At 40.1% G+C, this 24983-nt stretch overlaps 1 protein-coding gene across 1 annotated transcript in view; it reads left to right on the top strand.

Moving 5' to 3' along the window:
- Nucleotides 1-24983, top strand: part of slc25a12 (solute carrier family 25 member 12) — a 71546-nt gene that overhangs the window by 11809 nt on the left and 34754 nt on the right. Inside the window, exons 3-6 of the mRNA XM_033023958.1 lie at nt 4844-4986; nt 16271-16386; nt 20253-20392; nt 21988-22134. Coding sequence (XP_032879849.1) covers nt 4844-4986; nt 16271-16386; nt 20253-20392; nt 21988-22134 — 546 coding nt within the window. The remainder of the gene's footprint in view (nt 1-4843; nt 4987-16270; nt 16387-20252; nt 20393-21987; nt 22135-24983) is intronic.

The following is a 24983-nucleotide window of genomic DNA, read 5'->3' on the forward strand; positions in this document are numbered from 1 at the left end:
AGATATGTTAAAACGATAAATACTAATGGTTATGGTTAAAACGATAAATACTAATTAAAAACGTGCTTCTGAAATGCTTTTGGAGATTTATATTATGCATATTGCGTAAGGTCTGTTGCATTCATTTTCTGGTGATGATCAATGATTATTGTATGATAGCAATTTCATAACGCAACGAAGAAACACATTTGTTTAAGAAAGAACTGCAGATGCTGGAAAAACTGAAGGTAGACAAAAATGCTGGAGAAACTCAATGGTGAGGCAGCATCTATGGAGCAAAGGAATAGATGACCTTTCGGGTCGAGACCTTTCTTCAGACTGATGAGGAGGTGGGGGGGGGCGGGAAGAAGAAAAAAGGCAGAGACAGTAGGCTGTGGGAGAACTGGGAATGGGAGGGGAAGGAGGGAGAAAGCAAGGACTACCTGAAATTGGAGAAGTCAATGTTCATACCGCTGGGGTATAAACTGCCCAGCGAAATACGAGGTGCTGTTCCTCCCATTTGCAGTGGGACTCACTCTGGCCATGGAGGAGGCCCAGAACAGAAAGGTCGGATTCGGAATGGGATGGGGAGTTGAAGTGCTGGGCCTCCGGGATATCAGGTTGGTTAGTGCGAACCGAGCGGAGGTGTTGGACGAAGCGATCGCCAAGCCTGTGCTTGGTCACACCGATGTAGAGCAGCGGATGCAATAGATGAGTTTGGAGGATGTGCAGGTGAACCTCTGCTGCACCTGGAAAGACTGCTTGGGTCCTTTAATGGAGTCAAGGGGGGAGGTAAAGCGACAAGTGTAATTTCTTGCGGTTGCAAGGGAAAGTACCAGGGGAGGGGATGGTTTGGGACGAATTGACCAGGGAGTTACAGAGGGAGTGGTCTCTGCGGAAAGCCGAAAGGGGAGGAGATGGGAAGATGTGCCCAGTGGTGGGATCCTGTTGGAGGTGGAGAAAATGTCGGAGGATTATCTGTTGTATGTGACGGCTGGTGGGGTGGAACATGAGGACAAGGGGGACTCTGTCCTTGTTACGAGTGGGGGGGATGGGGAGTGAGAGCGGAGCTACTGGATATAGAGGAGACCCTGGTGAGAGCCTCATCTATAGTCGAAGAGGGGAACCCCCGTTCCCTAAAGAATGATGCCCTGGTTTGGAACGCCTCATCCTGGGTGCAGATGCAGCGTAGACAGAGGAATTGGGAGTAGGGGATAGAGTCCTTACAAGAAGCAGGGTGGGAAGAAGTGTAGTCCAGATAGCCATGGGAGTCAGTGGGTTTGTAGTAAAATGTTGATTCTAACTTTTTAATTTTTTTTGCCAGACCATCTGGTGAAATAGGAGTTGAAATTGTCACAGCAGGGAAAAGTGGGGATTTTGGACGTGAGTGAATAAGATAAGCAATTAATACCTCCAACTATATATTGACAAAGGAGTGTTAATTAGAACGTGATTTCGGTGCAGATCAGATAGAGAGCATCCTTAGATCGTGGAGTATTTACAACACAAAAGGAGTTTTCCGCACCTGCCGTCTAATAGGTAATGTCCTTGAGTTTGCAGAAGTAATGTCAAGTGGCTGCACTTGTGTACATTTAAGGGAGGACACCTCAGAGTGTGCCTTAGTGATCTTGGGTCTGAAGAGGTGTCTCTACCTGAAACATCACCTATCCATGTTCTCTTGGGAGGCTGACTGACCTGCGGAGTTACTCCGGCACCCTGTGTCTTTTGTAAACCAGTGTCTGTAGTTCCTTGTTTCTAGATTACATCTAAGTCATGGCTTTGGTCAGCACTAGTAACAATCATATGGTGTTTCAGACTAATGAAATTGCATACCTGTAAAACTAATTACTCCAACTAAAGTTGTCTTGATTGCACTAGGGACTTTGGGCTTTGGTTTTACACTACACTGATTTTTTTTTTTAAATAGTGATTTCCTCTGTTTATTATGGTACTGAGTACTAGGCTTACATACCTGTTGTGCTGTTGCAAGTAAGAATGTCATTATTCTGTTTTGGGGCATATGGCAATAAAATACTCTTGAAATACTACAGTTGGCACTGGTTAGATGTTCCAATCATGATATTTTTTGTATCACCAGCAGCAGAGACAGGACCATCCTGAAATTTCGTAAGGAAAATTCTTGGGTGTTCTGAAAGCTACTTGGAAAAAGTGTAACATCATTACTGATTTGTGTATCCCTGGTCAAAATAAATGCTTTCTCCTTTATGACTGCTCAAAATGGGGAAAAAAACATTAGGGGTGGAAATAAGAAGCTCTGGTCTTTTGAATAGGAGAGCACAAAAGCTCATTGTAAATGGCCTAAAGCGTGTGGCACCTCCCAAACTATCCACCCTGCCCTCTCCTTTCAGAACCTCCTGCCCTAACCACACAGAATCACCCAAACTGGAACTAATCATGTCATCTTCGATTCTGGGGGACAGTATAAGGTGATGATGAGAATCTATGTAATAACTTCTGTTTAGATTAAGGTTTGCACGTGACATAGAGCAATGACGATTGAACAATTTTAAACTGTGGGATCCTTTTAACAGCTTGTTTAGATTGGTTGCTAGTTCAGCTGTTAATTATTCATTTGGATTTGCTGTCATATTCTCTGTATTTATGACCTTGAAGTCACTAGGAAAAGGAATTTGGCTTGATTTTTGATTTGTCTTGGTTAATAATTTGCTGCATACTGCCGATCTGAACAGACCAGGGTTTAATTTGTTTTCAAATAGTATGATTGCTGACAGAAGGTGATTCTCAAAATAATGACAAAGTCTTTTGTTTTTGTGAAGTAAAGAAACAACGTGGTTTATATGGCATATAAAGGTTTCTGACACAGTAGTGTGTGGGAATGGGGATGGCATGGGATCACATTGGTTCCCAGCATGGAAGCGCTATCAGTAATGCATACAACATGTATAATGGTTCATAGCCCTGATTCCATTAATGCTTTAGTTCCCCGGATGTGCTAAGAGAGATACCAGTGTCATGGACTTCTACAAAGAGCAATCCAATTCTAACCAAATAATTTCTTTGTAATGTTGACTAATGTTTAATTTCCACCAACGATCTTCAAAATAGTGCTATATACATCTACGTACACCTGATGGTGTTGCTGGGGTCTCAGTTCAAAGATTCCTCCAAAAGAGGCACCTTTGACACCATTTCCTCATTAATACACTGATGTCTGAATTTCTCTCTCCCATCATCTTGAATCAAAGGCAGCTCAAAATAAAGGCTCATTCCTTGTTGCAGTAGGGATCTCAAGCACTCTCTTCACAATATTCCTGCAGTGCCACAAATTATCTCTTCCAAGCATCACTAATCTTTTTCCAACAATTGCAAAAATTATCCTAAACTGCAGGTTTGTAGTGTTGAAGCATTTCCCACCCAAAGGGCAGCAAATCAGCCCAGCTAGTGCCAGAGGGAGGATTCTTCCAGGTTCCTTAAACATGAATTCTGTACCAATACCTCTTATCCCTTCCAAAATCCACTGCAATCAAAATCACAATTTCTATTTCTCCTGCTAAACACTTCTGTGAGTTAGCCATGGAGGTGGCACCGAGTAGTCCTCTGCAATAGCCTAGCAAGTCACTTAGTTCAGGTGATGATAAATGCCAACTGTGCCAATGTAATCTACACCCCATGAACTAATATATACAAAAAAAATGTTATTAGCTATTTAGAATACAGTAAAACACCAAAAACCAGCTACCTAGAAATCCCAATTGCTTGGCATCTGATTTGTCATTTGTCAGGTACTGTTTACTGTAGTTCCTGCTGACTCTGCGGTCCTTATTCCCAGACTTTTCCCTACTCCTTCCGGTCTGAAGAAGGGTCTCGACCCGAAACGTCACCCATTCCTTCTATCAAGAGATGCTTCCTGTCCCGCTGAGTTATTCCAGCATTTTGTGTCTACCTCCTTCCTGACCAGGTCCCTGTTCATCCGCTTCTTTCCAACTAACTGGTTTGCCTACTCCTTTTAAATGTATCAGGTTTACGTCGAAATTTATTATGGTAGTATGCAATATCTTAAAAATGTGATAGAAATAACATTTTCTATGTATGGAAAATGCGATTTTTGGCACCACAAAAGTGCCAAATGTGCTGAATTGGTAGTGTTCTTACTGTATAATTATGTGAAGGTATTAATGTGCATGTTGGAAGAGCAAAAGGAATACCATATGTTAAATTTAGCATTAAGATAGTGTAGCTGAAGCTGCTAATCTTCAAATCTTATTACAATCATTTAATTATCAATGGTTGTTAAATTATTTTAAATCTGTTCTTGTCATTTGTATCCCTGTGATGTATGTTGAGGGTAACTGAAGTTGAAATGTATTTATTCAAAATCCTCCATAAATTAACTTCAGTTTCTGAGCTGCCTCTTTTATATATAAGCTGAAATGCCCATTCCATCTGTATAACAAAAGTAGATAAATAGTTGTTAATTGCAGAAACGTACAAATTGACACTTTATTTAAATGCACTTTTAGAGTAATTTGATTTTTTACAACAAAGAATATTTAGATTCATCACAATGGAAAAACTGTATTTAACAGCAGATATTACATACATTTTTATGTTGAAAATAATATTTACATATATATATATATATATATATATATATATAAAACCAGTCATTCATCTCTGAAGATCTTGAATTGTAGAACAATTAGCACGAACATCTGATTATTGCCATTCTCATGAGGTAGTACAGAGATTAATTCAGGAAATTAGGAAGCTGACGTCACATGAGTACTATTTCAGGCATAAGAATACATTGAATGTTGCTTCACTAATCCTAGACTCCTACCATCAACAATTACTTGCTATCATAACTTTGCTTCTCTTTTAGTTTTGTAGTGTGACCAAGGATGGGGAGCAGTATATGACTCCGACAGATTTTGTACAGAAGTATCTGGGATTGCACACAGATCCACTCTACAACCCAAAGACTGTAAAACTTCTTGCTGGGGTGGCCGACCAAACTAAAGATGGGTAAGATGCTAAACTTGTAGTTGATTTCTGAAAAGCATTCAATGTTTTCTTAAAAGCATTGCATAAAAGTGCCACTAGACCTTTGAGGATTTGGGATATATTGAACCATTTAAACTATGTGATCTTACTATGAAAGCAAAATGTTCAATTGTTTATTATAAAACATGAAAAACAAGAGCTTAATCACACCAAATTGCACCAAGGAATACAAAATCTGATGCTTACATTATTATGTACTTTCATTTTGTCTGTTTTACTTAATATTCTGATAAATAAGGAGAATGTGGTCTGTTTTGCAGAAAGCTTTCGGATTAATTTCAAAAAGTGTCATTCAACTGGCACCTGAATTTATAATGATCACGTTTAATTCTCAGGAGAGTTGAGTTGATACCTTAATGGAACCTCACCGATATTTTTTGATCTCCCACCATTTCAGAGGAATATATATTAACTGCCTTATTTAAGAACTAAAAAATGACCAGACTACCTCCTTTTATGTTTTCTTTATACCACTTTTTTTACACACAAAAAAGCCTTGATGGTTCGTATTATATAATGAAAATTGCCATATTTTTGAGGTGATAATAACTATCCACCCTCAATCAAGTTCACTGAATTTGAAAAATTAAAAAGAATGTGTGTATTCTGTTACAGTAAATTTTTTTCATTATTTAACATACTGTCAGTGTTCATCGGTTAGTGGGTGTCAAACCTTGATTACTTGATTGAAGGATCATTTTTGAATACATTTACAATAAACAGAATAAGGACAAAATATTAGTCGTCTTGATTATGGGATGGTAGTTTACTTCAGCTAAACAGAAGCTAAACAATTATCATTGGATGCGGGAAATATTCCATTGACTGCATACTTTGTCATCTGTATACAAATGGAAGGTTTGTCAACATTACTATTGAATAGTGCTAATTTTTGATTTTGCCAAGAAACATGGTTCTTGGCATCTTTACACCTTTTGTTCAAATTTGAGCCGAATTCCAGGGGTGGGGTTAAAGTGAGATTGAACGTAGCATTTGACCGATTGAATCATGTGCAGGCAGAGGAGATTAGTTTACCTTGGCATCATGTTCAGCGTGGACATTGTGGTTGAAGGGCCTGCTCCTTCTATGTTCTATGATTGTGGCACCAATGTGCTCTAGTAAAATTGGTCAATAGATTTTGAGGGGAAACACGATAGCCATTAATGCACCTTGCAGAAAGGAAGACGGCGGTTCTTGTTGGTCGTTAATGAATCTTTGGAGAGTTCAATATAGCTCTTAAGGCTAATGGAATCGAGGGATATGGGGAGAAAGCAGACCGGGGTACTGATTTTGGATGATCAGCTGGCTCAAAGTGTCGAATGGCCTACTCCACCTGTTTTCTATTTTTCTATGTAATCATCTCAGCCTCAATATCATTGCAAGAGTTACTCTGCTATTATTCAAAACCTAACAGCCTTTGTTCCATCTTAGGTCTTACTTGGAGATAAGGAAGTAATTGGTGAACAATGATCAATTACATTTGCAACTCCTTTGCAGTCTTTGCCTACGTTCAGCATTTAGTCAGTAGTGATTAGTTACACAAAGAGAGAGTCTAACCACCTACCCTTGATCATGAGATTGCCTTTGAGCCGAGATCTTATCATCAAGGTCCTAGGGGTCAGCATAGACCTAAAATAGAGTTGTAGTTAAAGAAAAATAATACATCACCTAACTTAAAATTAAGTATAACATTTCATGGAAAAAATAGATTTAATTTTCCATGAATTTTTGGCATTTCTGTTTTGCTCTTTCGAGGTTGGCATTGTGTATTCAATATCTGTTTTAAGAAAATGTCTCTGAACTTTAAAAATGAAGAAAGACTGCACAAATATCTAATACATTTATCTTTTGAATTGAGAATAAATTTGGTAATTTAGTGTAAACTTGCTATTAACAAAGAAAATTCCTGAAATATATTTCACAATATTGATATTTCCCCCCAGAATTATAGTTTGGTTTATTTATCTTTTTTGCAGCTTATTGGGTCATTACTTGAATGCAATCCCATTGAAGTTGGCGTGGCCTCTGGTGCTTTGCACAGCATCTGTTATTCTTGTAGGAGCTGTGATAATGAAGGTTATTAAGTTGTTTGAAGGTGGGGATAGTATAGCAGCTGACTCTAATCATGTCTTCGTCTTAGGATATTGGATAGCAACCAGGAGAAGTAGGCCAAATCATTTTCTGCTTCCTCAATTAAGGGATGCTGAGATGCATTTTTGCATCAGTCAAGTTGCAAATTATCAATGGAATTGGTAGTTCCCTGGTTTTATGGCCATAAAATATTTTGCAACAGAAAGGAAGTCCAGTGAAATGACCAAGAAGTTAAAACATCAAACAATTTTCTGGTATGTATTTTTACTGATGTGTAAGGGAGGAGTAATTTGAATAAAAATTAAAAACTATTGCCTTGATTTTCTTTCCTATTTAAAATTAATAAAAGAATAAACACAGATCTGTTTATTTAAGATAATATAATGTTTACAATGTAAAAATCGATTTTATTCTTAAAAATCATAACTTAGTTTTGATCATTTTTTGTCGAAGTACTGATTTAACTCAAACTTTCAACAAAATTTGATGATTGGGGATTCAAGACCCTCTATTGGAATTAGGCAAAAAATCAAGGTCAATGCTTTCATAAAATACAAATTGAATAATGTACTAACATAATTTATACATCTGATAAAGTCCTGGTTGCATTTTCATGGTGATGTTAAGGAACACAGGAAAATAGGAGCAGGTGTAGGTTACCAGTACACTTGTGCCAGCCGTGCCATTGAATATGATCATAGTTGATCCACCCCACATCTTAACTGCTCCTTATACCAGAACACCAAGGCCCCCAATCCCGCAATCTTTCAAAAGGTGTATCTCCATCCACTTCAATTACATCTTATGAGTTAGCTTCCATAATTCTGAGATTTATGGATAATTCCACAATCTAAATTATGACATTAGGATAATTCCATAATTGCTAATTATTATTCCAATTATCGTCATCTTAACCTGCTGCTCTATCTGCCTGTAAAGCTTGTAATTCATGGACAAGTTTTAGAGTTTAGAGATGCAGTGTGGAAACAGGCATTCGGTCCAATGAGTCTGCGCCGATCAGTGATCCCCACACACTAACACTATCCTACACACATAAGGAACAACTTAAAATATTTACCAAGCCAATTAGCCTACAAACCTTTACGTCTTTGGAGTGTGGGAGGAAACCGGAGTTCCTGGAGAAAACCCACCCAGGTGTCTGGGAGAATGGACAAACTCTGTACAGTCAGCACCCATAATCAGGATTGTATTGTATTGTATTGTATTGTATTGATTGAACTATATAACCATATAACAATTACAGCACGGAAACAGGCCATCTCGACCCTTCTAGTCCGTGCCGAACACATAATCTCCCCTAGTCCCATACACTTGCGCTCAGACCATAACCCTCCATTCCTTTCCCATCCATATAACAATCTAATTTATTTTTAAATGATAAAAACGAACCTGCCTCCACCACCTTCACTGGAAGCTCATTCCACACAGCTACCACTCTCTGAGTAAAGAAGTTCCCCCTCATGTTACCCCTAAACTTCAGTCCCTTAATTCTCAAGTCATGTCCCCTTGTTTGAATCTTCCCTACTCTCAGTGGGAAAAGCTTTTCCACGTCAACTCTGTCTATCCCTCTCATCATTTTAAAAACCTCTATCAAGTCCCCCCTTAACCTTCTGCGCTCCAAAGAATAAAGCCCTAACTTGTTCAACCTTTCTCTGTAACTTAGTTGCTGAAACCCAGGCAACATTCTAGTAAATCTCCTCTGTACTCTCTCTATTTTGTTGACATCCTTCCTATAATTAGGCGACCAAAATTGTACACCATACTCCAGAATTGGCCTCACCAATGCCTTGTACAATTTTAACATTACATCCCAACTTCTATACTCAATGCTCTGATTTATAAAGGCCAGCACACCAAAAGCTTTCTTTACCACCCTATCTACATGAGATTCCACTTTCAGGGAACTGTGCACAGTTATTCCCAGATCCCTCTGTTCACCTACATTCTTCAATTCCCTACCATTTACCATGTACGTCCTATTTTGATTTGTCCTGCCAAGATGTAGCACCTCACACTTATCAGCATTAAACTCCATCTGCCATCTTTCAGCCCACTCTTCCAACTGGCATAAATCTCTCTGTAGACTTTGAAAATCTACTTCATTACCTGCAACCCCACCTATCTTAGTATCATCTGCATACTTACTAATCCAATTTACCACGCCATCGTCCAGATCATTGATGTACATGACAAACAACAGTGGACCCAACACAGATCCCTGTGGCACCCCACTCGTCACTGGCCTCCAACCTGACAAACAACCATCCACCATTACTCTCTGGCATCTCCCATTCAGCCACTGTTGAATCCATCTTGCTACTCCACCATTAATACCCAACCATTGAACCTTCTTAACCAACCTTCCATGAGGAACCTTGTCAAAGGCCTTACTGAAGTCCATATACACAACATCCACTGCTTTACCCTCATCAATTTCCCGAGTAACATCTTCAAAAAATTCAAGAAGATTAGTTAAACATGACCTTCCAGGCACAAATCCATGTTGACTGTTCCTAATCAGACCCTGTTTATCCAGATGCTTATATATATTATCTCTAAGTATTCTTTCCATTAATTTGCCCACCACTGACGTCAAACTAACAGGTCTATAATTGCTAGGTTTACTCTTAGACCCCTTTTTAAACAATGGAACAACATGCGCAGTACGCCAATCCTCCGGCACTATTCCCGTTTCTAATGACATTTGAAATATTTCTGCCATAGCCCCTGCTATTTCTACACTAACTTCCCTCAATGTCCTTGGGAATATCCTGTCCGGACCTGGAGACTTATCCACTTTTATATTTCTCAAAAGTGTCAGTACTTCCTCTTCTTTGATCCTCATAGTTTCCATAGCTACTCTACTTGTTTCCCTTACCTCACATAATTCAATATCCTTCTCCTTGGTGAATACCGAAGAAAAGAAACTGTTCAATATCTCCCCCATCTCTTTTGGCTCTGCAGATAGTTGGCCACTCTGACTCTCTAATGGACCAATTTTATCCCTCGTTATCCTTTTGCTATTAATATAGCGGTAGAAACCCTTCGGATTTACTTTTACCTTACTTGCCAAAACAACCTCATATCTTCTTTTAGCTTTTCTAATTTCTTTCTTAAGATTCTTTTTACATTCTTTATACTCCTCAAGCACCTCATTTACTCCATGCTGCCTATAACTATTGTAGATCTCCCTCTTTTTCCGAACCAAGTGTCCAATTTCCCTTGAAAACCATGGCTCTTTACAATTTTTACGATTTCCTTTCAACCGAACAGGGACATAAAGATTCTGTACTCTTAAAATTTCACCTTTAAATGTACTCCATTTCTCTTCCACATCTTTCCCATAAAACAAACTGTCCCAATTTACTCCTTTTAAATCCTTTCGCATCTCCTCAAAGTTAGCCTTTCTCCAATCAAAAATCTCAACTCTAGGTCCAGTTTTGTCCCTCTCCATAATTATATTGAAACTAATGGTATTGTGATCACTGGACCCGAACAGTTCCCCAACGCATACCTCTGCCACCTGACCCATCTCATTTCCTAACAGGAGGTCCAGTACCGCCCCTTCTCTAGTAGGTACTTCTATGTATTGTTGCAAAAAACTATCCTGCACACATTTTACAAACTCCAACCCATCCAGCCCATTTACAGAATGTGTTTCCCAGTCTATGTGTGGAAAATTGAAATCTCCCACAATCACTACCTTGTGCTTACTACTAATATCTGCAATCTCCTTACATATTTGCTCTTCCAATTCTCGCTCCCCATTTGGCGGTCTATAATACACCCCTATAAGTGTTGCTACCCCTTTCCCATTTCTCAGTTCCACCCAAATAGCCTCCCTAGACGAGCCCTCTAATCTATCCTGCCAAAGCACTGCTGTAATATCTTCCCTGATAAGCAATGCAACACCTCCACCTCTTGCCCCTCCAATTCTATCACACCTGAAGCAATGAAATCCTGGAATATTTAGTTTCCAATCACAGCCCTCCTGCAACCATGTTTCACTGATCGCCACAACATCATACTTCCAGGTGTCAATCCAGGCTCTAAGTTCATCCACTTTTCTTACAATGCTCCTAGCATTAAAATATACACATTTAAGAAACCCACCCTCTCTTATTCTCTGATTATTTTCTTTTTCTTCTCTCGCCCCTACATTTTGGGTCAGAGTGCTACCATTCTCTGCCCCCTGCTTCACACACTGACTGCTAGCTTTCCCAATTTGAGTCCCTCCCCCCAACCATACTAGTTTAAAGTCTCCCCAGTAGCCTTTGCAAATCTCCCCGCCAGGATATTGGTCCCCCTTGAGTTCAAGTGCAACCCGTCCTTTCTGTACAGGTCGCACCTTCCCCAAAAGAGGTCCCAATGATCCAGAAACTTGAATCCATACCCACTGCACCAGTCTCTCATCCACGCATTTATCCTCCACCTCGCTCCATTCCTACTCTCACTGTCGCGTGGCACAGGCAGTAATCCTGAGATTGTTACCTTTCCAGTCCTTCTCCTTAACTCTCTACCTAACTCCCTAAATTCTTCTTTCAGGACCTCTTCTCTTTTTTTACCTATGTCGTTGGTACCTATATGCACCACAACCTCAGGCTCCTCTCCCTCCCATTTCAGGATTTCTTGGACACGTTCAGACACATCCCTGACCCTGGCACCAGGGAGGCAAACTACCATCCGGGACTCCTGTCTGCGTCCACAGAATCGCCTATCCGACCCCCTGACTATAGAGTCCCCTATTACAATTGCCCTCCTCTTCTTTTCCTTACCCTTCTGAGCAACAGGACCGGTCTCTGTGCCAGAGGCCCGGCCACTGTCGCTGCCCCCAGGTAGGCTGTCTCCCCCACCCTTACTCAAACACGAGTACTTATTTTCAAGGTGTACAGCCACCGGGATACTCACCAGTCCCTGCCTCTGCCCATTGCCCTTCCTAACTGTGACCCAGTTTTCTGTCTCCCGTGGTCTTGGAGTGACCACCTCCCTGTAACTCCTTTCTATGACCTCCTCGCTCTCCCTGAGCAGACAGAGGTCATCGAGTTGCTGCTCCAGGTTCCTAACGCGGTCCCTTAGGAGCCCCATCTCGACGCACCTGGCGCAGATGTGGACGTCTGGAGAGCACTCAGACTCCATGACCTCCCACATCTGACATCCAGAACAGTAAACTGCCCTGGCCTTCATTCTCCCCCTTATCCGAATACAATAAAGCCTTACCCGGGATACAAGCCAATCAGCTGCTTCCTCTGATCCTCTTCCACCAATCAGAGGCTTCCACCAGAATCCTTCTCTGGAAGTGAGATGGAACGTTACAGATTTGGGTAACTCACAGCTCCAGGTAACTACTCCTCTCACCAACGGCTCCCCGGGCCTCTGTAAATGCAAGCCCCGCGCTGTTTTTATACTTACAGCTCCAGGTAACTCCTCCTCTCACCAACGGCTCCCCGGGCCTCTGTAAACGCAAGCCCCGCGCTGTTTTTATACTTACAGCTCCAGGTAACTCCTCCTCTCACCAACGGCTCCCCGGGCCTCTGTAAACGCAAGCCCCGCGCTGTTTTTATACTTACAGCTCCAGGCAACCCCTCCTCTCACCAACGGCTCCCCGGGCCTCTCCCAACGGCTCCCCTGGAACTGGGGTCTCTGGCGCTGTAAGGCAGCAACTCTTGCCCACAAGAACACCTAAATATCACTGCATTTGACTTAATTGATTGGTAGCCACTTTCCATTTAGATTATCCACCCTTTGATTCCTCTGATTGAACTGCATGACATTTGCCACACAAAACTCTGTTGCCAAGTTTTCCTCCACTCGCGCAATCTATTTATATCCCATTGCAATAAATTATCATCGTCATTACTTGTCCCTCCACCTATTTTTGTGCCATGGGCAAATTTGGATACCTTATGTTCTGTTCCCTCCTCCAGGTCATTAATATAAATAGTAAATTAGTTATGGCTAGAAACTATACCTGCTCCACTTGTTACATCCTTTCAAAGTGAAAATGATTCAGATAGTTGGAATAAAAGTTTTCTGTGATACCCACTTCTCAATCCATGTTCACACAAGATTGCATGACAATATTCAAAGTGTAGACATGTTCCACAGTATTGCTTTGGTTAATAATTATCTATCGTCCAAATCAATTTCTAAATAAAAACTGGTTTCAATTACATCTTCTAAATCTCTAAGAAAGAACTGCAGATGCTGGAAAAATCGAAGATAGACAAAAATGCTGGAGAAACTCAGCGGGTGAGGCAGCATCTATGGAGCGAATGAATAGGTGACGTTTCGGGGCGAGACCCTTCTTCAGACCTCTAAATCTAATTCCTAAATCTCTGACCTCTACCACTGAAAGGGAAAGAATTGCAGATGTAAGCAAATGTCATGCTGCAAACTTGCACATCATCCTGACTTGGAAATATATTTATTTGTTGTTTATCGATAGTCTAGGTCCTGGAAATTCTTGCATACAGCCGTTTGGAGACAGTTAGGGATGGTATTAACTTGGCTTACCAGTAACACCTGTACTTCATAAATTAATTTAAAAATCACATCTGGATCTTGCTGCATGTGATATGTTTCTCAACATCAAAATAAGATTATAGTTTTTTTAATTACGGGGAAACTGACAAGTATATAGGGCATCCTAAAGTTGTGCAATGTGCTAGAAAGTTGTAGATTCATCCTAAGCAAAAAACAAACTGCTGGAAGAACTCGGCAGGTCAGGCAGCATCTGTGGAGGGAAATGTACAGTCGACATTTTGGGTCAAAAGAATGGAGGTAAAATGGCCGGTATAAAGAGGTGTGGGTGATAGGGCAAGAGCTGGCGAGCATTAGGGGATTCCAAGAGAGAAGAGGTAGATTGATGGATAGAATCTTTGGGAAGGGAAGATAGTGACTGACTGGAAGGTGATTCGGATAGATAATGGCTGCAGATGATGGAAGCTGATGGGATGGGAAGGCGAACTTTGGTACCAGATAAAGGAAGTGGTTGGGTAGTGGTGAACAGTGGAGTGGAAAGGAAACCAATGGGGGGATTGTGTGGGTTGTGGGCAGATGGTGTGGTAGGCGAAGAAATTGGGTGAGGGGTGTGGTGCTGTGGGATAGAAATGAATGTAGGATAGAGAAGATAAGCAGGAGGGAGAAGAAGAGGAGCAGGTTATCTGAAATTTGGGAGTTAAATGTTTATGCCATCTAATTGTACACTGAATGAAGTGGTGTTCCTCTAGTTTGTATTTAACCTCACCCTGGCATTGGACGAGGCTAAAGGCAGGCAGGTCACTGTAGAAGTGGGGAGATGCATTGAAATGACTAGCAACCAGGAGCTCCAAGTGGTCATGGCATTTAAAGCACAGGTGCTTGGCTACCCATCACCTCTCTAAACTAGCCTTCTCCCTTACAATCTTGCAGTTCAGTTGAATTGTCTCCACTGGCTTGGCCATTTCCCACCATCGATGATCACTGGCCAGCAGAGATTCTTCAGCAGTTTATCTTTTTGCTCTGGACTGTAGCATCTGCGGTCTCTTGTGCAGAATCCTACATTTGGACGAATCTAAGCAAGTTGACTAATTATAATGGGTTTAAAAAGATCAAAGAATCCCTGCTGTATTTTGTACTTTGACTCTACAAGAATAAATGCAGTAGAATATTTTCAATATTTGTTATAGGTAAAAATTCAAAATTAAGCTAAATTATGCACTAAATTAGTATAAAGGAAACGGCTATTTAAAATATTAGCATATATCTTGTAAGATATGTATGTAAACGTTTGGAAGAGTTTAAAGATTGTTTTGTGTATTGATCATTCCTTCCTAAAATTATGAGCAGATGGTAGTACAGTTTAACTGCTTTAAAATACAGAACTCTGATGCATGATTTATAGAAATAAAGACAAAATGCTTTGTGAAGACTGCCATTACTGAGAGTTGGGAATCAGCAGTAATTTGTCCTGAACAAGCAGTCTAGCTTTGTCCACCAGATGACTATGTAAAGAGAGTTTGCTCCATATTGCCAGATAGGTTATCACGTATAAAAACAAATTGCTGGATGTACTTGACCTAAAGCTTCTTGACCTAAAACACTATTTTGCTCTCCACAGATGCTGGCTGACTATAACCCGCTTTTCTGTTTCTATTTCAGACTTGCAGTATGTTCAATATTTTGCTTTTAGATTGTGCAGTTTGTTGAAGTGAACTTTTGTTCAGAAACATGTGGTAAAATTATTTAATTTAGTATGTTTGAAGCAAGTAAAACTTAAAAATAGAAATATATGTGTATATGTATGTTTACCATTAGATATTTTAAATAATTATGAACATGTATTGACTGAATTAATTTTATTATTCATGTGCAGCACTGACCATGTTTTTGAAATGAGCCATGGACAGTGTTAGGACTTAACATAAATTGTAAGTTGAATTTGCTGTTCCTTTTCATTCTCTGATATTGCTTCTTGTCATCCTTGAGAGCGGAGACTTATTTTAACTTATTAGCTTTTATAAAAACAAATGTGTGTATTTCTGATTAGTGTTCATCAAAGATAGGTTCTTTGAATGTATTTGTCGAGATAAAAATGAATCAAAAGGAGGATAATATGTTCTTATGGCGAATCTGAAGATGTTCACAAGTAAAGTCCATGGTCTTGTAGAGCACTTACAAAAAAACAAACCTTAAGGCAAATATAAACTTTCAGCTACATCCAATTTAATATTTTTAATGCATACTTATTCTTTGTGAAGATGCTTCAAAAGAATTATGGAATCCTACTTTCACCTTGTTTTACTTGAATTGCTCAGTTTAGTGAGCTAACTGTATCACATGCTGGTGTTCAGACTGCAATGGAGCAGAAACTCGCTGTAATCTAATCAGCTCACTCACTGCAAAATAGCCTTTCTTATTTGGAGCATGAGTACTATTCGTGGTTGATAATTCCTGTAATTTAATGCTTCATAGAATTTCTATTGTAATTCTGCCAGTATCAAATTTAATGTATAGATCTTTGAATTTGAACAAAATGTGTGCAGATAAAAGTTACATTCTTTTGTTTTGCATTTCAAATGATATAAAGAATTTCCTTTGTGTGTTAGCATTTTTGTTGAGTTTTCTTTGATAACTTTAAATATTGCAATTGCAGGTTGATCTCCTTTCAAGAATTTCTAGCATTTGAATCTGTTCTATGTGCCCCTGATGCCATGTTTATGGTGGCTTTTCAGTTATTCGACAAGAATGGCAATGGAGAGGTGACTTTTGGTAAGTTAATCACTTGGACCTTTAAGTAGGTAAAAAAATGTTAATGGAGTTGATTTATTTTGAGTAAATAATTGAATATGCATAAAAAGCAGCAATAATTCAAGTAATTCAGATTTCCTATTACAGATCACTGCTTAGCCTCTGAGTGTGTTTGACTCTGGGGCACTGTACTCAAGGTATACACTATCAAGGCGAGCATTTTTAGAAGATTTATGAACCACCGGAATTGTTTACAATAGTATAGAAAAGGCCAACGGAGATCTTATAGGTTCTCAAAATAATGTGGGATTTTATTGGCATTGTCACATGCACCAACTGAACAGTGCAAAACGTTGCTTGCTATTCAGTCAAATCATACCATACACAAGTACACGGGTAGTATAAAGATAAAAAGGTAACTAGAGCACATAATCTAGCGTTGCAGGTACAAAGAAAGTGTGGTTAAAAAATTGACGGAGAAAATAGGATAACATTGGGTTCTTCATTAGGAGACAGATTTAAAATAAGTAGCCAAAGGGGGTAAATGGACAAAAGGATGACAGAGGTATATCTTCGTTAACTTCATACCCTTGTGTACAGCAGAAGGGTTTTCTCAGCTTTCACTGGGGAGGGAAAGTACAGTGGGTTTATCTTAGAATGGTGGTGGATCAGTTCGGTACTCCACTTTTTCGCTGATAAAATCAGCACCATCTATCAATCTTTATCCCCTGTACCCGACTCCCCAGCATCTACTCCACCACCTACCAAGGCCCCTCCTTTCAACATCTCCGCTGACCTCCTTACCCCTCCTCCAGACTGCTTCCTCTCCCAGTTTGACCTGGTCACCCCTATTGAAATCTCCAAACTCATCAGCTCTTCCAAACCCACTACCTGCTCCCTCGACCCTCTCCCCACTCCCCTGTTGAAGTCTTGCCCCCGTTCTCTGCCCCTACCTCACTAATCTCTTCAACTCCTCATTGTCCCAAGGAATTGTCCCCTCCGCTTTCAAAACTGCTGCCATTACACCAATCTTAAAGAAACCTGGTCTTGATCCCTCCTCTCTCATTAACTACCGCCCAATCTCAAACCTCCCCTTTCTTTCAAAAACCCTGGAGCGTATCGTTGCGTCGCAACTTCATTCCCACCTCCTTGCGTATAACCTACTTGAACCCCTCCAATCTGGCTTTCGCCCCCTCCATAGCACAGAAACTGCTCTCCTCAAAGTCCTCAACGACCTCCTCACCTCTGCTGACACCGGTTCCCTCAACATCCTCATCCTCCTCGACCTGAGCGCAGCCTTCGATACAGTGAACCATAACATCCTGCTCACCAGACTCAAAGACATCGGCATTGAAGGCTCAGCACTCAGCTGGCTCCGTTCCTACCTTTCCAACAGATCCCACTTCATCTCTCTCCACAACCACACCTCTGCTACAGCCACAGTCACTCAAGGCGTTCCCCAAGGCTCCGTACTCGGCCCCCTCCTCTTCATCATCTACATCCTCCCCCTTGGTCAGATACTCTGCCATTTCAATCTGGACTTCCACTGTTACGCTGATGACACCCAGATCTACCTTGGCACCAAATACCCCCCCACAATCCCCCCCCTCTCCCATATCAACTCCTGTTTGTCAGCTATAAAAACCTGGATGCAACATAATTTCCTCAAACTCAACAACGATAAGACAGAATTCCTCCTCATAGGCTCCAAAGCCACACTCAGCAAAATCAATAACCCCACTCTCACCATCGACGGCACCACTGTCTCCCCATCTCCCCAGGCCCGCAACCTTGGCGTGATCTTGATTCCACCCTCTCCCTTGAGCCTCACATCCGCCATGTCATTAAAACCTCCTTCTTTCATCTCCGCAACATCGCCAAACTCAGACCCTCTCTCACACCGCCCGCTGCTGAAAGACTCATCCATGCCTTCATCTCCTCCCGACTGGACTATTGCAACTCACTTCTCCTTGGCATCAGCTCCACCTACATCAACCAACTCCAACTGGCCCAGAACGCAGCCGCCCGACTCATCACCCATACCAAATCCTGGCATCACATCACTCCAGTCCTCAAACAACTTCACTGGCTTCCCATCTCCCACCGGATCACCTACAAAATCCTGATCCTCACCTACAAAGCCCTCCACCATCTGGCCCCCCCCCCATATCTCATTGACCTCCTCTCCCCCTACCAACCCTCACGGTCCCTCAGATCCACATCAGCCGGTCTCCTCTCCATCCACAAGTCCAACCTCCGCAGTTTTGGGGACAGAGCCTTCTCCAGGGCAGCTCCCAGGCTCTGGAACTCCCTCCCCCAACTGATCCGCAATTCCGTGTCCCTCACCATCTTCCAGTCCCGCCTCAAGACCCATCTCTTCACCTCTGCCTATCCTGAGCCCCACGTCCCCGTCCCTTTTCATCTGTGCATTAATTGCCTCATACTGTGTTTTGTATTGAATTCTGTCTTTACTTTGTGTACTAGTCATGTCTCTACTATTTATTTCATTCCCCTTACATGTTTTTCCTCTACCTGCTCAATTTTTGTAAGGTGTCCTTGAGACTCTTGAAAGGCGCCCATAAATAAAATTTATTATTATTATTATTAAGGTGATCTGTTGGTCAGTAAGCCTGATTTTAAATGTCAAAGATTCATGTGAGAGCAGTGTCTTGGAGATTGAGTTGAACAGATTAATTCAGAGGCAAATGTAAGACAGCAATTTCAAAGCATAGCCATGTGGGTGAAATATAGTGTGCAAGATGTTTTTTTTCATATGTGAAGCAGGCTTGGGGTCTTTGAAGGTAGATTAAAATGTTGGAGAAACTCAGTGGGTGAGGCAGCATCTATGGAGCGAAGGAAATAGGCAACGTTTCGGGTCGAAACCCTTCTTCAGACACGTCTTTGACATGTTTATTTTTTGCTCTCATACTCGTACACATTTTAAAATACAGATTACACAGTTTCACAAACTAAATATTGTCTTAAAATCACCAACATTAATAATGCCATTGGTTGCATTAAAATAAGAATTTTCTTTCTACTAATTCCAAGATCTGCTTTAAATTTGCAGATTTTGTATATCTGTTCTTTACCTCTTGTTATTATCTCTTTAGTTTTTTAGATTCCACTACAGTAAAACTCAATTTTGGTTGGCTGGGAATGATCAGTGACTTTATTTTTAATCTGTTAATTTGTAATTCAGGTAATTGAAATTTTTCCACAGATTTCCTGCTGCTTTAACATCAGTCAGACTAAATTAGCTTTGGGCATCTCTGGACGTGCCTTTTGTTCTTTGCAATGTACATTTTTTCCTTCTCTGCTGTGAAATTTGGAATTCGTGGCTTCGAGTACCTTTTGTGCATACAAAAGGTAGCTTCTCTACCATTGCATTTCACAATGCACTTCAGTATTTTCATCACAGTTCCATGCAGACTTTGTACCTTTGACTTCCTATTAGAAACAGATGGAAAATGATACCATTGTTAAACTAATGCAGAGTGATTGCCAGTATTTATAGCTCAGTTATAATGATTCAAAGGAATGTATTTTGTATTGTGCACCTTTACTTATGCTGATACATTTCTTACTTTTATCTTTCAATTCAGCTTATTTTAAAAAAATACAGTAAATTAATGTTACTGGGGTGATTTTCTAATTGTGAAATAATAAATCTGGTACAATGATTCTGATATCAACCATTTGATTCTTTTCATGTTTTTATGTAAACACACTAGTTGTATATCAAGGCCCTTGACAGATATACCTTCATCATTAAATATTGCAGTTATAACAGATTGCAACTTTAAAAATAAGTATAATACACATGATTGTCATTTGGCGCTATTGTGAAATTTATGACATAATTATCTTTTTTAAATTGTTTTTAGAAAATGTTAAAGAGATCTTCAGCCAAACAATTATTCACCATCATATCCCTTTCAACTGGGATTGTGATTTCATTCGGCTACACTTTGGCTTTGACAGGAAAAAGAATCTCTGCTATTCTGAATTTACGCAGTTTTTACAGGCAAGTTATATCTCTATAATTCATCTTGTACCATAGCCAGGCCTTTAATTTAATCCATGTTTTAAATGCTAATCTATAACAAATTATTCCACTTATTTTCACAGGCCTAAATTGTCTTGTGTCTGCTTGGTTTAATTTTTTTAAACTCTTTCTAATCTTAGCAAGCAACAAAAATGTTTGCTGTGATTTTGCAATGAATAAGATCATCAGGCAATGGCGATATTGTTTGGGAGGTACATTTTCCCATCTTTCACATTTTAAAATTCTATTTTATTCATTTAAATTCAATTTCATTCACCTTTAAAATGCAAAGCTATAAGTCAGGCGGCATCTGATTTGTGATGAAAGATCAGTGACCCAAAACAGCAGCTGTTCCCCTCATATATGCCACCTGATTGGCAGGGCATTTCTAGTACCTATTTTATTTCAAGTAGCATCTCATTCAACGCCACCTCCAAAAACATAGCACTCCTACAGCCGTGAATTTTGCTTTCATAAAATACTTTGATGGCGACTTAAATTTTAAACGTTTGCGCTCGTAATAAGATCATAAGCAAAAAAACAAGTTGAAACCATTGTTACAAAATTTAGGGATTTTGCAGATAATACTGGTTTCAATAAAGACCAACCTCACACATCTGTCCTTGTGCACAAAGGAAAAAAATACTGGAAACACTCAAGTCAGACAGTGTCTGTAGAAAAATAAATAAAGTTGAAGGCTCTTTGACAGGACCTGCTAAGTTTTTCCAGCATTTTCTATTTTTATTTCAGATTTCCAATATCTGTTTTTTATTCTCATGCATAATTTAGCATGATGTTTTGTTTAGGGTTTGGCTGATTTCATGACCTCATTTCAAGTCCCAATCATAGGGCTATTTTGGCTTTCTGTTACTGTACCCTCTTTGCCATTCTATTTTATTTTTATAGTTTTAATGCCTTAATTGTCTTATTGTCTTTTTTTTATATTTTTCTCTTCTTTTGCCTGTTCTTTTTGCTCACATACCTTCACGTCTTCTATCTGTTTCATCCTCCCAAATTTCTTTTCCACCTTCAGCTCCACCTGACTGCTTTTTAGGAAAATCCGGAGGCTTAAAGCCAAGCATGAATTAACTTGTTCAAGTTTATTCAGATAAATTGTTCATTCTGGTGAACAACTCCAATACCAGGAACCTGTTTAAAAATTACATAGAAGGTCCAAACTTTGAAATAATTTTTGAGATATGTACGCTACAAACAATGTTACTGGAAGACTGCAAACATTTGGTATGAATGGGAATGGGAGCATTAAAACCATCCCTGAAGTGAAAAGGGAATGACAATGCATTTATGTAATGAGGATATTTTAGACCAATTGGCCTTAAATTTTACAATTTAATTACAATTTACTTTCCCCGATTTTTTTTTTTTAATGATTTCATTGATGGTAGCTGTTAGTTTGTGTGATTTATGCTGATGATGGAGTCAAAATTATCATTTGATTGTTGCAGTATTTGTCCTAGAGGTATATCTTGCCAAGAAATACAGGCACATTTAGTTCTCTTTGAATAAAACATTTCTATTTCTTAAAAAATGATTGTTTTTTATTTATTTTTCAGGAACTACAACTTGAACATGCAAGGCAAGCTTTTGCACAAAAGGACAAAAACAAAAGTGGCACAATTGTAGCATTAGATTTCAGTGATATCATGGCTACAATTCGCTCACATATGCTTACTCCGTTTGTTGAAGAGAATCTAGTTTCAGTAAGTGAAATAAATTCTTCTTTGAGAAAAGAGCTAGGAATTATAGTAATTTCACAACATGAAATAACTTGCCCCGTTTTAATTTCGAAAGACTCTTTGAACTATCATGTTTTATTAATGATACTTTTTTCTCGGAATGATGTAAAGAATTCTTATAGTTTTATTCAATCTTACACTGCTAGAATCAAACTGAAATGGAACATATATATTTGTGTTAAAAATGAGTAATTGTCAGGAAAAAAGCCTTGTGAAATGTTGCATTGCTTGCAGCTTTATTTCCTGCTCCTTCTGTGTGGTAGACTGCCATCAAAGAGACTGTGCTTGGAATTACCAGCACTTGCATGAATTAAGTTGTGCACAAGCATATAAAGGATTCTGACCTGCTTCAGGTTAATTACTATGATTAATTTCTATAGGCACTTGTAATCTAGCATAACAAGTAACCTTTGGTGTTAACTGTGGATGGACAGTTAATTGATGTAACTAAAATATCCTTTTATTCCAATCTGTGGGAAAGTAACTATTTATTACATAGGGTTAGGTTAACTTCAATCTTGGTTCTCAATTTAATTATTGTATACAAATAGCTTCAAATGTAGATTCAGATTTGTTCAGAGACATAGCAGGGAAACAGGCCTTTCGGTCCATACAGGACATCAACCACCCGTTTATGCTTGTTCTATGTTATCCCAATTTTATCAATCCCTCCCTTCACATTAGGGGCAATTTTACCAATCAACCTACAAACCCATACATCCTTGGGATGCGGGTGGAAACTGGAGCATTCAGAGTAAATCCATATGGTCACGGAGAATGTGCAGACTTCATACAGACAGCAGTGAGGCAGCAGCACTACCTGAAAATTGTATTTTTTAATGAACATTGAACTTCAACGGTAGACAATAATATTACAAACCTGTGGAAATCAATAGGGAAGATTTCCTTTTCGATTGAAAACATTGTTATTCTTCTCTACCGATGCTGCCTGATTCCACAAGTAATTCCAGCATGTGCTGATAGGAACTGCAGATGCTGGTTTATACCAAAGATGGACACAAAATGCTGGAGTAACTTAGTGAGTCAGGCAGCATCTCTGGAGAAAAGAAATAGGTGTTGTTTCGGGTCGAGACCCTTCTTCAAACTGAGTTAGATCTACGTAGGAAAGAACTGCAGATGCTGGTTTAAATGGAAGATGGGCACAAAATGCTGGAGTAACTCAGTGGGACAGGCAGCTTCTCTGGAGAGAAGGAATGGGTGACATTTCGTGTCGAGACCCTTAGTCAGACTACGACACCCATTCCATCTCTCCAGAGATGCTGCCTGTCCCGCTGAGTTACTCCAGCTTTTTGTGTCTATCTTTAGCTAATTCTCTGTTCATTACCTCCAACACCACAAGCTCTTATGTTGTGAAGTAACCTTTTGTGTTATTTGCCTGATGAAAATCCAAAAACATTGCATCTACAGGGCTCTCACTTAACTTTTATTTTCTCTGTTTCCAGCCAGGCAACGTGGGCAGTTTTTTAGGTTGACAAATTACAGTTTAGGTGGTCATTTAAGACAGCTTGCTTGACGCGTTCGATAATGTACTCGGCCGAAGTGCATAGTTACCAGTCGGAATTATGCTCAATGAAGCATTCACATATTATTTCTGCTTCAAATAAAGTCACAAACTAAACATATTCACCCATCAAGACATGATATATACCACAATGACATGCAGCAAAATTATAATACAGTATCTCAACTCTTTTTACACGTTGCAATGAATGCAATTTCTATTATTTCTTTCCAATTCCAAACAAAAATGTGGTTGGATTATCAGCATATGATCAACCTCGGTGAGACCAAGTGCAGGCTTGGCGATCGTTTCGCACAACACCTCCACTCAGTTCGCAATAACCAACCTGATCTCCCGGTGGCTCAGCACTTAAAACAGAAAATAGGTGCAGGAGGAGGCCATTCGGCTCTTTGAGCCAGCACCGCCATTCATTGCGATCAGGGCTGATCGTCCCCAATCAATAACCCGTGCTTGCCTTCTCCCCATATCCCTTGACTCCACTAGCCCCTAGAGCTCTATCTAACTCTCTTAAATCCATTCAGTGATTTGGCCTCCACTGCCCTCTGTGGCAGGGAATTCCACAAATTCACAACACTGGGTGAAAAAGTTTTTTCTCACCCAGCCTCCCCTTTATTTTAAGACTGTGGCCCCTGGTTCTGGACTCGCCTAACATTGGGAACATTTTTCCTGCATCTAGCTTGTCCAGTCCTTTTATAATTTTATATGTTTCTATAAGATCCCCCTCATCCTTCTAAACTCCAGTGAATACAAGCCTAGTATTTTCAATCTTTCCTCATATGACAGTCCCGCCATCCCAGGGATCAATCGCGTGAACCTATGCTGCACTGCCTCAATCACAAGGATGTCTTTCCTCAAATTAGGTGACCAAAACTGTACGCAATACTCCAGATGTGGTCTTACCAGAGCCCTATACAACTGCAGAAGAAGCACTTAAACTCCCCCTCCCATTCCGAATCCGACCTTTCTGTCCTGGGCCTCCTCCATGGCCAAAGTGAGGCCCACTGCAAATTGGAGGAACAGCACCTCGTATTTCGCTTGGGAAGTTTACACCCCAGCGGTATGAACATTGGCTTCTCCAATTTCAGGTAGTCCTTGGTTTCTCCCTCCTTCCCCTCCCATTCCCAGCTCTCCCACAGCCTACTGGCTCTGCCTCTTCCTTTCTTTTTCCCACCGCCCCCGACATCACTCTGAAGAAGGGTCTCGACCCGAAACATCGTCTATTCCTTCTCTCCATAGATGCGGTCTCACCCGCTGATTTTCTCCAGCTTTT

The sequence above is a fragment of the Amblyraja radiata genome, chromosome 7, assembly GCF_010909765.2.
Source record: "Amblyraja radiata isolate CabotCenter1 chromosome 7, sAmbRad1.1.pri, whole genome shotgun sequence".
Taxonomy (NCBI): Eukaryota; Metazoa; Chordata; class Chondrichthyes; order Rajiformes; family Rajidae; genus Amblyraja; species Amblyraja radiata.